The sequence below is a fragment of the Pimephales promelas genome, chromosome 13 (assembly GCF_988280905.1).
Source record: "Pimephales promelas chromosome 13, fPimPro1.hap1.1, whole genome shotgun sequence".
Lineage (NCBI taxonomy): Eukaryota > Metazoa > Chordata > Actinopteri > Cypriniformes > Leuciscidae > Pimephales > Pimephales promelas.
The window spans coordinates 4,380,536-4,399,464 of NC_142781.1; the positions used below are offsets into that span (position 1 = coordinate 4,380,536).

At 38.4% G+C, this 18,929-nt stretch overlaps 1 protein-coding gene across 4 annotated transcripts in view; it reads right to left on the reverse strand.

Moving 5' to 3' along the window:
* Positions 1–18,929, reverse strand: part of snx14 (sorting nexin 14) — a 112,965-nt gene that overhangs the window by 82,649 nt on the left and 11,387 nt on the right. For all 4 annotated transcript variants that reach the window (XM_089118349.1, XM_089118346.1, XM_089118345.1 and 1 more), the window contains exons 4-9: positions 7,872–7,948; positions 2,587–2,665; positions 2,448–2,491; positions 2,267–2,354; positions 2,103–2,187; positions 1,728–1,884 (exon numbers count right to left, since the gene is read on the reverse strand). In XM_089118349.1, the coding sequence (XP_088974475.1) occupies positions 1,728–1,884; positions 2,103–2,187; positions 2,267–2,354; positions 2,448–2,491; positions 2,587–2,665; positions 7,872–7,948 (530 nt within the window). The remainder of the gene's footprint in view (positions 1–1,727; positions 1,885–2,102; positions 2,188–2,266; positions 2,355–2,447; positions 2,492–2,586; positions 2,666–7,871; positions 7,949–18,929) is intronic.

Genomic DNA, 18,929 nt, shown 5'->3' on the forward strand with positions numbered 1-18,929 from the left:
GACCCTCATCACACTTTCCACGCAGTAATCCACGCCTAGAAACCTTACTGGTAAAATCATTAGGATGGTTCTCAAATCACTATAAATGGTTGTATCTTTGTTATACATTGCTGTAGGGTCAGTACGATATCTTAAAGAAATGAATTATTTTATTGACCAAGGATGCGTTAAATTAATCATGTAGACTTTTACATGATTACAAAAAAACATGGTTCTAATAAATGCTGTCCTTTGATTAACTTTCTATTAGAAAAACAGTTATCACACAACAAAGCTGAATTTTCAGCGTCATCACTCAGAGTAATGATGCCGAAAATCCAGCTTTGTTGTGTCGTTGTTCTAGTGCAACTTCACGTGATCAACAAGGTGCATGGAAAGAAGAAACTAAGTTATTTTTGGAGAATATCAGCAACAGTTGTGATGTCAGGCGGTCAGAACAAACAAAACAGGCCTTCATCAGGGCTAAAAGGTTACAGGTGTTCATAGGTTACAATAAATAATGGATTATTTCCTCCAGTTCAGATGATTGAAATAGGATTGGAATCACTTCAAAAACGACATAAGGCTACATAACATTAGAATGAGATATAATATATATAATTGTGTGCTTCGGACATGGCTTTTAATGGTGACACTTTTGTTTTTGTAATAAAAATTATATACGAATTTGAATTTAGATATATCGGCCAATGTATCGGTTATCAGCTTTCAAATATCAAGAATTATCGGTCATCGGGCAACATTTTTTATAGTGGTTGTTTGCGAGTTTTAATTTGTCCTTTTTTGGACTGAAAGGAACCAATGTTCACCTGTAACCTTTTAGCCCTGATGAAGGCCTGTGCACCGAAACGCGTTGGCAAAATTATAAGACAGCATTACTTTTTCAGCTCCATGTTTTGTTTGTTCTAACCGCCTGACGTCACAACTTTTGCTGGTATTCTCCAAAAATAACTTAGTTTCTTTATTACATTACATTTTTCAGAAATTTTAGCTTTGCAATCATTGAAGTATGTTGAATTTTTAAATATATTTGAACAGAAAAAGAGTTATTTAAAATTGTAATAAGAGTTTTACAAAATTTCTTATTAAAGGGGTCATGAACCGGCTTTTTAATTTTTTTTATATTGTTGTCTGAGGTCAACTTATGACGTTCGCTTGGTTTTTACATTCAAAAACATCAAAATGAATAAGTAATAGGCTATTTTCTAGCCTACCTAAAAAACGCTGGGTTTTTATGTGCGTCTCGCACTGAAGACTTGGAAGTAAACGCCCACTGCTGTGATTGGATAACAGTTTTACATATTATAATGAGTTTCACTCTCGACCCGGTTTGTCATCATGAGGTAGGCATCTATGTTATTTACTATGTGTGTAATGCATGAATCGGTGGGCGGGGCTAAACCGGCCGTTGATCTTCTTCTCCGGGGGTGGTGTTTTAACCTCTTTAACGTCATACTTCCCCACTTTGAAAAACGAGTCGTTTTCTGAGCCTGGTGTCAATAAAAGCTTTTATTGGACTAACAAGGACGTTTTCAGTTCTAAACTTATAGGATATTCTTATAGTATGATGATGATGACCTCTTAGATGTCAAAAGCTCAAGGAAAATTTGATTTCTCAGTTCATCACCCCTTTAAATGCAGCCTTGATAAGCATAAGAGAAAAACTTCTTCCAAAAACATTTTAACCCGAAGGGTTTGAAGTATGTTGTGTTTGGCGTGAGGTGTACCTGCAGTCTGTGGCTCTCGGCGGCATGACGTAAGGAAACAGCAGTTCTGTGAGTTTCCTCAAGTACAGCAGCTCATCTTTGCGGCTCCGCAGGGCCACATGCAGATCGGCACCGTACTCAGCCAGAGCTGCTTGCTGGAGGCTCTCGGTATTCTTCACTGATCACACACAATTTAAACAAAGTAACATTATAAAAAATAACTAATTGAAATGATGGAAAACGTCATTTATACTCCTATGAGTTACGATCGAAATGCTCCATAGGCGACTATAGGAATGGAAGTTAAAAAGACCCGTCTCTTCCTTTCCATTTATTTGCTTAGTTTTAATTCTAGACCTAATCTCTCATATTTTATGATTTCATCACAGGACGCACCTTTCTGCTGTGCTTTTGCCATGATCTCAATGTGCTTCATAGCCGCTTTCATCATTTTGTCCATCACAAGTGAGGGCACATCCACCTGCAAGACCATTTTAGTCAGAATGCTACTTTACAGATGTATGTCAACTCTGATATCTGAGTCAATAGAGTCAATGTACCCTTTGTGCTCGGTGAGCCAGAACTGCAGCAAAGAAACGGATCGTTTGTCTCAGTTCATCCACACACGCTTCATCATCTGTAATATCTCTGATTGTAGATCATCAAAAAAGAGAGAAAAAATTAATTTCCCCAGCTAAAACGTTGTGATAAAAGCAGCTTTTGCATTAAAAGCAGCCATACCTGTACCATGGGTACACAAAGTTCTCGAGGACTAACTCCAAAACCTGAAGATCAGTCAAGCAAAGTATTTATTAGTCAGTTAGTATGAATTTGCTTATATAATATATAATTTTCCTAGTGACTGGGGTTGTAGCTTTACCTCTGAAATACTGGCATCCACTTTGGACGACACCTTTAAGTCCAGCCATGGCTGATAGTTCTCCAGCAGAAGGGTCGGCCTTTGGAAGAGAAACACAAATACTTTATATAGATACATTTACATCATTATTTAATCAAAAAGGTTTCACAAGCAGAATTGATGTTGCAGGGTGGGGCCGAGAGCTGTGGGAACAGAGCGAGGCTGGAGGCATGAACACCGGTTTTATACAGAAACAATATTTGTGACCTAAACTTGTTTCGAACTAAACTGCCAGTGTGAAAACCCCCTTAATTAAAGGATTAGTTCACTTTTGAAAAAACTTTTGCTGATAATTTACTCACCCCTATGTCATCAAGATGTCCATGTCTTTCTTTCCTCATTTGAAAAGAAATTAAGGTTTTTGATGAAAACATTCCAGGATTTTTCTCCATATAATGGACTTCAATGGGAACCAGACAGTCCAAGGTCCAAAAGACAGTTAATAACAGTTTCAGATGCAGCTTCAAATGTCTTTAAACGACACCAGACGATGAATTATCATGCGAAACGATCGGTTATTTCAAAACTTATTCCAAAAGTGTAACTTTCCTAAGGACAAATGCTAGCCTTGCCCTATTCTGTGAGGCGCGTTTGTAACGTCACGTAATACGTAATTACGTTCAAAAGGTCACGGGGGACGTTGCCGGAAGTACAGAATCAAAATCGTCCGACATCGTTGTTTTACCTTTTAATTCCTTCTTTTGTAAACGGCGTTTGAGTTAGTTTGCACGTTCAACCTATGCGTTCAACTTGTGACCGGCTACGTCGCCCGTGACCTTTTGAACGTAATTACGTAATACGTGACAAACGCGTTGCGCATGATAAGACTCTTATTCATCGTCTGGTGTCATTTAAAGACATTTGAAGCTGCATCTGAAACTGTTATTAACTGTCTTTTGGACCTTGGACCATCTGGTTCCCATTGAAGTCCATTATATGGAGTAAAATCCTGGAATGTTTTCATCAAAAACCTTCATTTCTTTTCGACTGAGGAAAGAAAGACATGGACATCTTGGATGACATGGAGGTGAGTAAATTATCAGCAAAAGTTTTTTCAAAAGTGAACTAATCCTTTAACTACACAAGAATACAGCAAGCTTTTTTTTTAACTCTATTTCAAGAAAAATAAGAACAAATAATTTGCATCAATAGCGTGTTCACTTTGTTATGTTTTTAAAGCTGCAGTCCGTAGTTTTTCCTCTTTGTCGCCATCTCTGTTTGAAATCTGCAATTGCAGTTATTCACGGAATTATTAACTTTACGTGGGTTGTGCCTCGGCACGGCACGGCGCGGAAGAACACGATGTTTGAGGAGAGTGTGTGTGTCGGTCACATCCGGTGTGGATACTGCCATTCGGAATCACAGATAGTATGACCAACGTAAGAGTTTTCACCGGAAAATGACATCTGAACCAGTAAGAAACATCCACTTTTGTTCTGCTTCTGACATTGCAGTAAATCACCCTGATTAAACCTAACAATCGCTTATAAGTTATCATTTCACGCGAAACCATGCAAATTATATTTTGTTCTCAAATTATTAATGTTAACAATGTCAGCATTGCGTGACTACATGTAATGTCCTTCCAATATTATCCTTGTTGCAGTCTCTTTTTTTCTGTAGCCACTCCGAAAGTCTGAACAAAGTCTTTTGCATTTTACAACGGGTGAATCTGTCGTCACTGGTGATCGTCGTTTGAATCTTTCTGGATCCGCCATGAAAAAGTGCTGTGAGAAAAGGCTATAAATCTCCACCTCCAACATCCTCACACACAATATAGTCTAGTACTAGCCGAGACTCTTCTTTATGTGGAGATGTGTGTGTACAGATGTGACGAAAAGACACGCTCGAATCTCAAAAGTTGATTCCTCTCGAAAGTTGGACTGGTGTAAATCCACCAGTCCCACTGAAATTAAAAACATTATTACAAGCTTACTGCTTTGAATCGAGCTACGGCAAGCAGAGAGCGTTTTTCGTTTTCTCAAATATGTATTTTGGATCATTTTTAACACAAAAAAAAAGCTACAGACTGCAACTTTAACTTAAAGAAGCCACATCTTATTGTTACAATACAATGCTATCATATTTTGTGCAGCAAATCTTTTTTATTTATTTTTTTTATTATAAATAAAAAAGCCTGACAATGTCACTGCTAGGTATTCCACCATGTTTCTCACTCTGACGCCATTAACAGATCAGGGCTTAAAGAAAATGCCAAGCTTCGCACTGGTATTTACGGATTTGTGTTGGAGTTCATGTGCATTCAACACGTAAATACGATCTTTCCAACATGACTTGCCATTATGCTGCCTTCACATACTAATCACAATTATCATATATGAGAGTTTCCTAGAGAAAAATTGTCCATGAATGTAGCCTAGAAATCTAGACGCACCCTTGCGGCAGCAAAAATAATTTTGCAGCAAAGTGTGGAAAAACCAAACTCTGGTCAGGCCAATCACATCGTGTATAGAGTTGGTGGGCGGGCTTAACACAGTGACGGCAGAGTTGTGACGGTTCTGCGCCGTGATTTCCATAGGTGATTTCCCTGCTACTTGAAAACAAACAAGATGCAGCTGGCAAACAGCGGTCTTTCGTTTCGGTTTTGGCCAAGACTCGGATGATTTGGAGTTGAGAGAACGTCACTTAAGTCATTCTTAAAAAAGGAAGATGTGTTCAGAGTTTTGACGACCGGATACGGCAGTAGTTTAATATATCAACTTGCTCCGCTGGAGGGAAAACCATGGGGAAAACGCATGGGACTCACTCAGCCACAGCCGTTCATTGCTCTGGTTGGTTAGCGCTTGAAAGACAACCTTTTATTCCCGCCCCTCGGATTGAGGCATGCCAATTGTGATAGGTCTTGATAGGTCTGGCTTGCCAGGCTACCATGAATGCCCTCTGAAGTCGTATTTACCACTAGGAAGCTCGGGGATTATGCCTCCTTTGCGTTAAGTTGTTATGAGATAGTCACATTCAAGTGCTTTTGTTGTCGGAAATAACAGGAATCATGGAGTACACCGGGTTTATTCTTGCCTATTTATTGGGAAAATCATTTTAAATCCTAAAATTATATTTAGCGTCCCATTAATTGACAACCACAAAGATTCACTGCATGCTATAGTCAGCTTGCTGACAATTCTGGAATTTGGGTCAAATACAGGCTATTTTTGCTGCGTTAAACATACAATGCGCTTCAAATGATTATCTATATATGTAAACATGCACTACTTTAACAAAAAGGCCAGGCGATGTAGCGGTTGTGGGAAAACCTAATGAAGAGGTCCAGACAGTCCCTCCAGGATTTCACGATTTTTTTTTGTGATTTTTGCGATGAAAATGACTGATTTTGTGGTGGTAATTTCCAAAAATTTGTGAAAAAATTTGCGATTTATATTTAATATTTACCATAATAGTATTCAGTCCTTCCAGAAAAACGCGGAGTTTTTTTTTTGTGATTGTTGCGGGCAAAAATTGATTGATTATGCGGCCCGTTTTCTTTTAAAATGCGATGGAATATGCGGGATATTTATGCAATTTTATGCGATGAAATTGCTGGAATTTGCAAAAATTGAGGGAACTTGCAAAAATTTTGGTTTGATAAAAAAGAGAAAAAAAGTGATTCCCCCAACATCCTGTTAATGTAAGAGTCATTTCTTATTACTTCCTTTGATAAACAAGCATACTACATCATAGAAAGTGCTGGGAATATTTAATTTCTCATCTTGTTTTATTTCAGACTGTAAGAGTGTAAATAAGGTGTGGCCCCTTTAAGAGCTCTCTGCAGTGTTATATGTGCGCCTCATATGTGTGTGCGGGTAATTTCTGTTTGATGCTACTTTTTTTATCTTATGTTGTTTATTAAGTAACGATGTGACAGTAGAACGTGCGACAGACAGAATACGAGTTCGATTTGTGAGATGTCAGTCGAGTCTGTCTGGCGTCGCGTAATTGCGTCACTTCATAACGTTCCCATGGAAACAGGGGGAAATGGCTGCTCTTGTGTGAAGCAAATGCATCATTTTTCAACTTTCTCCTAAGATACATGTGACTTTTTTTGCAACGAAAATGCGAGGATTATGAAATTATGCAAACCCCGCATATTTTGCACGGAAATCGGCAATTTATGCGGCGAAAGTGCGGCGTATTTGAAAAAATGCGGCCCCTGCATAAATATACGGACTTTGGCTGATTTTGCACTGATTTCAGCGATCGCATAATCGCGTTTTTCTGGAGGGACTGTCCAGAAGGAGGATCTTCACTATGTTTAAAGTTTATGCCCAACCCGGGAACTTGGGTTTGAAAACTATCCCTGAGCTTCGCAGTGGTAAATACGACTCGAGAAGGCATTCCAGTTTCTCCATGTCCAATTTTTAACTAGGAATTTCATATTAATGATAATTCCGATAGCATATGAAGACGGCATGATTTTGCAACCCAAATTCTCCAGATTACTTATGTTGAAGTCCAGCCGGTTCTCAGCTCCTCCTTCCCCACACTACGGACGGTCATACATTGTCCCTTCATTTTTGCTGTAGAATTTTACTGTTGAATTGTTTTTTTGGTTTTGTTTGTTTGTTAGCGTTCAAAAGAAAAAAAGATTGTTGTTTGGAGGTGTGGCTCAGAGATAGTCCAACACAGTGGTGGAATGTAACGAAGAACAAATACTTTGTTACTTTACTTAAGTACATTTTTCACGTATCTTTACTGAATAAATAGTGCATACTTTTTACTTTTACTTCGTTACATTTTGCAGCAATTATTATACTTTCTACTCCACTACATTTCTACAACTTCTGTTACTTTTTCATTTCATTTTCTGATCAGTTTTTCCCCTGCCAAAACGCAATCTGACCGTCTGTCCGTTGCACGTTTGTCTCACCAGTGACGTTTGGTTGCCATAGATACATCAAGTACAGTACTTCAGTACTTCCTCCACCACTGGTCCAAAATATAGCCACTTTCCAGTCAAATGCATTATACAGATAGACAACAGTATGTAGTTCTCCTCGAGTCCGAGGCACTCCTCTGTTTGGTCTTGAGACCAGTGGGCGACACAGCTGTTATTTGTTCCCACTCATTCCCAACCTCGCCCTGCTTGCATATACATTAGGAGCAGCATTTTAATCAATGACACTGAAATATGGGAGAAGGGTTTAGATACTGTCAGGAGGGAAATAATGTAACAATGTGAACTAAAACCATAAAACTTTCATTTTTTCATTTTAAACATAATGAGATCATACCTGTGGCGTGTGCACTGGTTTTTCCCACATACTGCACAGCTGTGGCCCAGAGGGAATAATTCCTGCTGTTCCTGTGGCTAAAGATACACAGATATACAGTATATTACTCATAAATACAATACAGACATAAAAAGAGTCTCCAATGAAATCTCAGGTTGTACAATCTTATCCAAGTGCTTGCATTACTTTTTAACTAGTGGTCAATAGAGGTTTCTGATATAGAGAGCAGGCCATTCAATATAATGCAGACCAGTATGAATGAAATGAAAAATAAACACTTATTTTAGACAATATATGCTCCAAATTCACAGGAAAAAAAAGAGCAGAGGTAACACTTATCCAATTGGTCAATTGGCAAAAATATCGGTCCTCAATATATCCAATGTATAGTCCCGGTCCTCGAATCTGATTAGCTTCTGTCATATTGCCCATTTATCGCTATTTATTATATTTGTGATCTGTTGGTGGAGTTGGTCCATCTTAATAAGGAAAAAAAGGGTCTGAGCTGAGTCTGAGCTGACTGTAGCCAAAATTATAATACCAAAATTATAGATTTTACTGGTTGGTTATGGATAAGACCATGCGATCTGAGATCATAGCATGTGATGTGTAATGCTCACCAGAGATGTTTAAAATTATGGTTGGTTGATTGAGTGCAAAAAAACATAGGTAGGCTTTTATAGTTCGGTGGAAGTGTCGTAGACATGCCTGAAAATTCCCAATATAAGCGGCGTATTAAGAGGCTTAATGATGAACTGAAAGAGCTGCCAGAACAAAAAAAGTTAAGTCCAAGGACGTTTATTTATGTAGTTTAATTCATTTATTTGTTGTGTTTGTGTCTAGATGGTGCGTTTTAGGATTTCTGCTGCCATTGCATGTACTTCACCGTCTCTATAATTTTTTTAATTTAAAGTAATTACTGTTCTTGCGAAGAGTGATTTACGAGGACACATAAACACAGAGGTTTGCATACAAACACATTCCTTTCTCTTGCCTTAAGACGCTGCAATATCCACACTGTTTGCTTCTGGTTTTGTTGAAGATGTTGCTCAAAAGTTTTTCAGTTTTTTAGGGAGTTAGGGAAGGGAGGGGACTTCACTCCCAGTGAAATGTACTCCCAGTTGTTTTTGTGAAGAGCTGGAGGCGGGTGAGTAGTCTCTCGGCTTTAATGATGTTGCAAGCACAAATCTTGCATGTGTGCCGTGAAAAGACGCAGACTCTGAGGGACAGCGTTTGTGAGCTCAGTTACTGTGTGAATGCTCCCCCAGTTTCCTCTCAGTGTCCAGCTGCCACAGTTGCATAAACATAGCCAATGTGTCTGTGCCTCAAGTACTAGTATGACCAACTCATGATTAGTCAAGAGGAAATGAGTTTTACTTCTTGGTTCCAAATTAAACCAATCTACGTTTTTACATACTTGACCAGTTGAACAATGCGATGGCAAACTTGTAAGACTAGACCATGCATGTGCAGTCTAAGCCAAACTCAGATATAGACTCTGACCAGGAAGAGGACAAGGATGCCTCTGCCTTCCTGCCTGAGATAATATGGAGCCTGATGAACTCGACAGCGCCCCCTCGTGGTCAGTAGCAGCACTAAAAAGTGTGAGGATGGAGAGGAAGCTAAGATTTATTACAACTAATTACCAGACCTAAACTCACACAAAGAGTAGATGCAAAATCCCTTTAAGACGGACTGACATGTTATTATCATTTTTATTTTTTATTATCTTTTAAATTATCTTTTTTTTTTTATCAGGCTCCCATGTTTAGGTTCAGTAATTCCACTTTAATGGCAATGAAAAGTTTATTAGTCAGTAATTGAAATGCCTGATTTTAAAAAAAAATAATAATTAATTATTATTGTAAAAATGTAACCATCTTAAACTTAAGTCCATTTGTGCTTCTTTTTTTTTTTTTGCAAAAACTTCCAAGTCGACCTCTTTGGACAACAAAACATACTGTATTAAAAAGTTGTAGATTCACTATAGACAAATGAACATCCAGAATTCAAAATGAAACCATGAAGAAACTCTGATGTGTGTGATTTCCATGTCCGTTTCTGTCAGTTTTAATCTGCGTTCACACCGGACGCGAATTGCGCGTCAAATTCGCGTTTGACGCTTGACCACTTTGTGTTAATTCGCGTGTCAAGAGTGAAACTGACGCGCGTAAAACAAAAGTTTCAAAGCGAAATTTACGTGCGTGACGCGCGTCAGAAACAAAAGTTTGAAGCGAAATTTACGTGAGTGATGCGCGTCAGAATCGAAATCCGTTGGCGGCCATTGTTTTTATTTCGACCGAGCATTCATCAAGAGAGTTACTGCTCTGTATTTACTCTGGAGAAAAAAATTAATTATTATTGTAAAAATGTAACCATCTTAAGCTTAAGTCAATGTGTGCTTTTTTTTTTTTTTGCAAAAACTTCCAAGTCGACCTCTTTGGACAACAAAACATATTAAAAAGTTGCAGAATCACTATAGACAAATGAACATCCAGAATTCAAAATGAAACCATGAAGAAACTCGGATGCGTGTGATTTCCATGTCCGTTTCTGTCAGTTTTAATCTGCGTTCACACCGGACGCGAATTGCGCGTCAAATTCGCGCCTGACGCGTATAGTTTGACGCTTGACCACTTTGTGTCAATTCGCGTGTCAAGAGTGAAACTGACGCACGTAAAACAAAAGTTTGTCAATTTATACCGTAGTGTACGGCGTAGGCGACGCCGTCGTGAGCATTTATACTTCTGCGTTCAGGTCTTGGTTGCTCTGCAGTACGGCTCCGAAATGCTAGTTGGCGGCAGAGGGTTTTAATGTTCCACTGTGTTTAGATCCTCGCGGCTAGATTACTACAAGCAATGGCGACTAAAAGAGAGTGGATCATGTTGGAGTTGGAGGTTATTGAGGAATCGCTCAGTCACTTGCTCCAACTTACAATTTAAAAATGGCGGGCGGTGCCGAAGAACACGCCGGAAAATGCGATGCTACCAAGCCGACCAATCACCGATCTTGCGGTCCACGTCGTCGCGACTTGTAGTTACATTTTTTTGAGGAGGGGCGTGTTTGGCTATGGTGAAGGGTACGCGGTATGGTACGCGTCTGTGCGTAGGCTACGCCATACCTACTGTGTGCAGTCTGTGCACCCAATTGTAGGGCTGGGTATTGAAACAAATTTCACAATTCGATTCGATTTCGATTCACAAGCTTGCAATTCGATTCAATTTCGATTACGATTCGATTCAATATCGATTATTTTGGATATCAGTTACAATAAATGGCAAATTTTCTCAAGGAAATCAAATCTCTTAAATGCTGTAAACTATGGGAGTCTATAGTTGTAGCCTATAGGCTTCATTAGCCTAATATGAAGGTAATAATGAACTGTTTTGGAGCTATACAAACACTTAAATTACACTTTTATTTATTTTTATAATAAGAAGATTATATGAAATATAAACATTTAAATTGTGGCTGTCATAAAAACTTGCCAGATTTATTCAAATATGCATTAAATATTGAAGAACATTAAGATTATAATGCGTAATATGGTGTATATATTTAGCAAAATGTTCCTCTCTAGAGTTGTTTTTTTTCTAGCTGACTCGAGTTTATGTGGGTTTTCTGAGGTAAATATGACGATACATGACATTGATTACAAGCTGTTTAACTGACGTCTTTCCACGGTTGAAACGCTGATTGAGCGAATCAATGTGACATGATACGGATTTCGATAAGTTGTACTCTATCTTTAACACACTTTCAGATGCTCATTCATGTTTATTTCGCGCTGTAACTGGTATTATTAACCTGGAAGAGAGATCAGCGCTGCTGCTTTTCTTGAACTGCGCCAGAGCGATCTTACGCTATTTATGTTATTGATTTTATTTGATTTATGTTTTTGATTTTATAAAGAAAATGGACGTAATTTGAAAATTGAGACTTTGTTTCATATCAATAGTAACAAAGGACAAAGATTATTGCGATTTTTTTGGATGCGCGCAGCCGCGATACAATGTCTCATTCATTCAAATGAAACAGGATGACTAATCGATTCTTGAGATTTAAGAATCGATATCGGTTCGTAAAAATGAGAATCGATTAATATCGAGAAATCGATATTTATTATCCAGCCCTAATAAATTGGCCTTTAGAGTGTTAACACTCACTGCTGAATATCTTTGGATTGTGCGAGAAACTGAAGCACTTGAAGGAAACCCATGCCAACACAGGATTACATGTAAACTCCACACAGACTAAGGCCTCCTGACTCAAACCAGGGGCCTTATTAGTGCTACTCACTGAGCCACAGTGACACCAGGCAAAAGAGAAGATACATAAGAGTCTATGGCTTGTCTTGGAGAGATGATAGATCCATTCACTCATTGACAACGATGCTGTAAGTGATATCAAAGTCACAGAAGGACCGTAACAAAAGTAAAACTGATTGGTCCCAGGTAAATTCTGTTAAGAAGAAGGCTGGAGAAGACGAGGCGGACTGAACAGAGAGGCTGATGTCAACATACATTAAGCACTCTGGGACGGAAATGACACTGACCTCGATGAGCAGGGTAACAAGGGCCACTTGTTAGTTAGGACATGGCTAAAAGGCCTAAGCCATGGTCTGAAAAAAGCAGTAGTGTCAGTGGTGACTTGAACCCTATGGCTTACCCAGCTGCATATCCTTACAGCACTCAGGGGGACCCCTGCTTGTCAAAGGCCCCTGTGAGAGCCTGTATTGTGAGAAAAAGGAGAAGTGGGAAATGGACTGTAGGAAGAAAAGGTCAAAAATCTGTGAAAACCCCAACTCAAGAGACAACTCCTCTGGGAGTTTATCTCAGAACAGAAATGAAGAGCTCTTTTCCAAAACGCTATAAATCCATTTCAATAGTTTTCAGGAAAACTACATTTTTTACCTAGACCCACACATTTTGTGAATATTCAAATTATCCTGTTTAAATGTTTTATTGGTTCAGTCTGAACATTTTGAACAATAATTATTAAATCAAACAACAATATTGTTAATGATAATTTAAAAGTTAATTTTATTTTTTTCCAAAACGCTATAAATGCATCCATTTTTTGTATCATTATTAGTAAAGTCATTTTTAGTAAAGAGTCAAACCTCAAACAAATAGTACCAATTTCAACATATGCATGAAAAAAACAAATTATTAATACCAATTTCAACATATGCATGAAAAAAACGAATTATTAAAAATGATCAATATATGATAACGATATTCAAAAAAGGGATGGGCACCCCTCCAGCACATGCACACACACACACAGGCTACATAACATGTGAGCAAAGCGGAGCAGCATGACGCTTAAATATAAGTAAAAAAAAAAAAATAAATAAATAAATAAACATTTCACATTTGTTTTTAATAATATTACATTACTTATTTTTATTATTTCATCTATGTTGAGTAGGCTATGAAAAGGGAACCGCATGAGATGAGTGAGATAGGATCAAAATTCAAAAGCTGCCCAATATCGGAAAATATTTGGAGTGCGTCAGACATGATTTTGACCACTTACTAAGTTTTGTTTTGTAGAAAGCTTGTAAATTTCGTTTCATATAAATTGTATCTTCATTTTAATAAATGTTTCATCGACAAATTGACTGGATTAATACATTAGAAGTAAATATCAGACAATATAATCAGGACACAGAGGCGCGCAGGTGAACCGGAGCGCGTCTCATAATATGAACCGAAACACCGCGATGCTTGCCTCACACAGGCCTGAGAACTAAGCTACAGAAAGCTTTAAATATCTACTTTTAAACAAAACAATTAAAAACTAAAATAAATTGGCAACTCTCTGCGTATGTAGGCTAATTCGAAGTATGCGTTTCTATAGGCCTATGCGCGTTCACTGCGAAGATGGCGAGTAAGCATCATCAACTTTATCTTTGTTGCTGACACTGACAGAAAACACTAGTTTATTAATAAACAATTCAAATGTTTCATGCATAATCATTACTTTTGCCGGTTCTTTGTGGCAAGCTTTATGCATACGTTGAGATGCGGAATATGCAATTTAAAACGCTCATATGGTTTCTCTCCCATTTAATTAAATCAATATATGTGATTACTGATAATACAAATGGCTTAAACGATCTACTACTAGTCGACTAGAAAACTAGGACTCATTTTGAGGAATGAATGAACATAATAAACCTCTGTTCAGAGTGCCGCCGTGCTGGATTGTGTAGAGCGCTCATTGAATTTGAGGATTTATCGTGTTTAGGCTAAAAACAGGGCTGGCGCTTATCGCGGCTTGGAAAGAAACTGTATCTTGCAGTACATTTTAAACAAGGAAATATAGCGATTTGGCATGAAACGTTGATGGAGCAGTGAAAGGGTTCTGTCCGCAGCAGAATGACACGACAAACTCATTTTTTTTTTAAATGGCGTTTAACGCGTTTTGGAAAAGAGCTCTTCAAATATTGCATCTGTAATTTACAGACACTTCCCCGCTGTGCAATCGAAAATACACACCAATTACAGAGGCGGAGAAAGGAACTGTGCCAGCCATCATGTGGACAATGAGAAACTCTCACGGTACCCGAGAATGGGTTATTAGTGTATTGGGATATTGATCCCTGTTGTTGCAGACCCATATGCAATATTCTCTGAGTTGTTTAGTCTGTGGATTGTAGTAAAGCTGCAGAACATGGCGCAGTAAAAAAGAATGACTCATTCCAAGGCACCAAGTCTATATTGGGGAAAGGATGGATGGGGAGGCCCATATAATGTCCTCCTAAGTTCAAGAAAGGAAAAGATGAGTGCATCCCACTCACTATAGCCGCTTTCCGACCAAGAAGTTATAGGAACTGTCCACTTCATTCTAAGCAGTTCTAAGAACTACTCTCCCCAAAACTTGCTTGCGTTCGCACTGGCCAAGTGGCCATAGATACAGTCGGCAACGCGTCATAGTTGGGGGGCGTGGTCGGCGTGGGGGAAAGCAGCGCGACCATCCTATGTATTTGAATGACAAAAATGTCATATTGCGAGTCATTTATGCCTGCCGACCGGCAACGGTACATTGCAAAATTAACTGTAATAGGTTATGATTGCCCTTATTTAATTAAAAACTGGGTCAATGACCCAACCAAATGGCCGGAGGTGTCGTTTCCAGACTATTGTTATCTGGTTGAATCTTCAGGTAAGACATCGCGGAAGCTACCGGCAACACAAGCCTATTACTCAATCAACTTGCGTATAAGTTACTATAAGTCCATAAAACCATGTCACTTACCAACTGTACGTATGCTTCAGTCAAAACTATTAATCCTTTTGTAAAACAGTAATCAGTAGTAGTAGCTACGAAGTTGCAGAGGGACTTTGCTGACAGTTATCCAAATTCTCACAGACTGCAGTCTGATAACCTTCAGCTAATAATGCTAATGTGACTGAGACATCCCTTATGAAAAACAATTTAAGGAATCTTGCAGTATTTTAGGACAAAATATTATAGTAACGTTAATCCTATATGAATACTATAGTATTTTGGGACATAGCCTAGAAGTATAGAGGTATTAAAGAACATCACAGAAGTATATATTATACACTACTATAGAATACTAATAGCCATAGGATTACTATAGTTCTTTTTCGTAAGGGATGTAACGTCAGACAAATCTGGCCCACTGCCTAATACGAGTTAAACATCCACTACTATCACACAGGGACCTCTACTCACACAGTAATCTAATAAGATATGATTAATTTTGCCATTTTGTCCTCCTATCCGGTTCTGTATACGTATGTAAGAAAGGCTGTAGAACTTCAATTTATAATTTGTTAGTTTATTGGTGGTACAGAAAACGACACCGCAACTCTTCGGCATGATTGTCCCATGTATTTCAATGAGCGCCAAGGCAATGTTTTCCCCCACGGGCTAAATTCACACCACGTGACGGGGCGTTCCCGGGGGCGTTCCCAGACCAACCGACTCTATCTATAGGAACTGGTAGGAGGGGTAACGCAAGCAGGGCGACGGTCTTTATAGCGTCATCACTAGACGTAGCGTGGCCACATACAACAACAACAAACCAGCAGCATTCAAGCACAATCAGAATTATTTAATTACTTTCATTCTTTTATGTTAATAAATGCAAATTCTCCTGTAAAAAGCCTAATTTTATTTTATTTAGGAAAGAAATTGAGCTTTATATTGATTCACTCAGATTTTCTATGAAGCAAAAAGCGTTTAAAACATTGAAAATATGCAAATGTTATAATATCTTTATATAAGTTTACAATACCCCCCTAGTATGAAAGACTTTGTAATTTATATATTGTATGTTAATTTTGCTGTATACATAAATGTCTGTACTAAGATTGTTCTTAATAAAAAAAAAAAAAAAAAAAAAAAACAAAGACCGATTGCAATGTTTCTGTTCTGCCTTGCCGGGACCTTAATAACGGAGAACGAACGGCGAGAAACACAGAAGACGAAGGCTCCAGCGTAATATGATCTTATGGTGGAAGAAGATAAAAGAGCAGAGCGCAGGAGGCAAACAAAACGACGGGTGAGTTTAGCTAGCATTAGCAATTAGCTGGTTGAATGCGTTATGTTTGTCTTAATCCTCATTGTAATGATTTGCAAAAACACACCGCGTATGGCAGACAGCGCGCTACAAGTTCCGTCCGTGTTGACAGTGGGCATTAGGGCTGGGTAATAAATATCGATTTCTCGATATTAATCGATTCTCATTTTTACAAACCGATATCGATTCTTAAATCTCAAGAATCGATTAGTCATCCTGTTTCATTTTATGAATGAGACATTGTATCGCGGCTGCGCGCATCCAACAAATCGCAATAATCTTTGTCATTTGTTACTATTGATATAAACAAAGTCTCAATTTTCAAATTATGTCCATTTTCTTTAGAAATTCAAAAACATAAATACGGTTTTGGCGCTGTGGCGTGAGATCGCTCTGGAGAAGCAGCAGCGCTGATCTCTCTTCCGGCTTAATAATACCAGTCACAGCGCGAAATAAACATGAATGAGCATCTGAAAGTGTGTTAAAAGATAGAGTGCAGCTTATCGAAATCCGTATCATGTCACATTGATTCGCTCAATCTGTGTTTCACGTCAATTAAACAGCTTGTAATCAATGTCATGTATCGTCACATTTACCTCAGAAAACCCACATAAACTCGTTAGTCCACACTCGTTAGTATTCTTCAATATTTAATGCATATTTGAATAAATCTGGCAATTTTTTATGACAGCCACCATTTAAATTATATTTCATATAATCTTCTTATTATAAAAATAAATAAAAGTGTAATTTAAGTGTTTGTATAGCTACAAAACAGTTAATTATTACCTTCATATTAGGCTAATGAAGCCTAGTAGGCTACAACTAGACTATATATATAGACCATAGTTCACAGCATTTAAGAGATTTGATTCCCTTGAGAAAAATTGCCATTTATTGTAACTGATATCCAAAATAATCGACATTGAATCGAATCGAATCGTAATCGAAATCGAATCGAATTGCAAGCTTGTGAATCGAAATCGAATCGAATTGTGAAATTTGTCTCAATACCCAGTCCTAGTGGGCATGACTTATAAGTGAAACCAATCAACGTAGACCTAGGGAAAGGGAACTAAAAAAAAAGTCCTCGCTCTAGACAAGGCACTGAAAGAGGTATAGGAACTACGGTCTGAGGAACTAAAAAAATCCCCAATTTAGTCCGGTCGGAACACGAGAAAAAAAGGGTTATAGCAGGGCTCGACATAAGCAATGGCCCGATGGCCCGGGGCCAGTAAAAGAGTATGTCGGGCTAGTTGATTGGCCAGTCACTTGCCCGCGCGGGCCAGTAACTGGCGATCAGCAAAACAAACAGCAAACGTCATAAACAGTGTGGCGCGAAGAGTGTCAATGTTAAAATGCCAAAGAACTACGAGGCTGGACATTCCTAGAGTCATGGAAAACACAGTACACCTGGTAGGGATGGATGCGTACTCAGTATTAAATGGGACTGAATTTTGAAAGACCGCTGTATCGATAAGCTCGGACGTTATTGTTATTGCTGTCGCTGGAGAAATAGCCTACATGTAGGCTATCATTTATTATTGCTATAAAAAAATTAACCATCTCGCTGAGTCGCCAGCCATGTCTAGGCCTATATATAAAAGTAAACCATTTGTCTGTGATGCATTTTGCTATTCGCGCAGTCCAGAAGAGGAAGAGAGAGAGAGAGAGAGTGAGATCTCACGCGGTTCCACAGCGCGCACAACACCTGACGGAGGACAGAACTAAACATTCAAGTTATACGCTTTAGATCTGTGATATAATAATATGATTTTATTTTAGATTTCAGCTTCCAAAGATTATAGAATATATTTGAGGTAAAACCATTAAAAACTGCATTCTGTCTAGCGCAATGTCCTTACCATCACAGCAGTACAGTAGCACGCTGTCATTTCTCCTTAACTCAAACTTTAATACAGAATCAGCACGATCGGTGATTGTTGTAAAATGAAGTCACTTCGGTTGCTAAATTGCGGGGTGCGTTTAATAATAAAAAAAGAGCTATTAAAAGCACAAAAAGCGCAAGAGATGCTGTTCCCGATGCGGCGCGCGCTCCAAAACAGACCGCAACGAGATAAGTATATACTTTGGGCTTCATGTGCGCGTCTAAACGATCAAATGTACACAAAAATGTGTCAAAATGACTGGCTTGGAGATTCATTTAAACAGTTTATGTCTAAAATGGACGCAGTTATGGAAATAGTTGGGAGGAAATATGGTGCATCAGTAGTAGACTTTCATCTGCACTCGTTCTTAAAGGGGAAGCAGTCTAATATGCGGACGATTGCGACATTACTGCGAATCAAACAACTAAAGGCAAAAAGAAAATCACTCACTGCTCTTGAATGAATAACTTTAGCTTTAATAAGTAAGATGAGGAGACTGAGGGAAAAAGAGAGAGAGAGAGATCGAGATGAGGAGAGAGCAGGTATTGACAAACAATCTACTGGACGCTAAAATTAGGTTATTTTTTGCATGTGTCCAGGGTCTCTCTC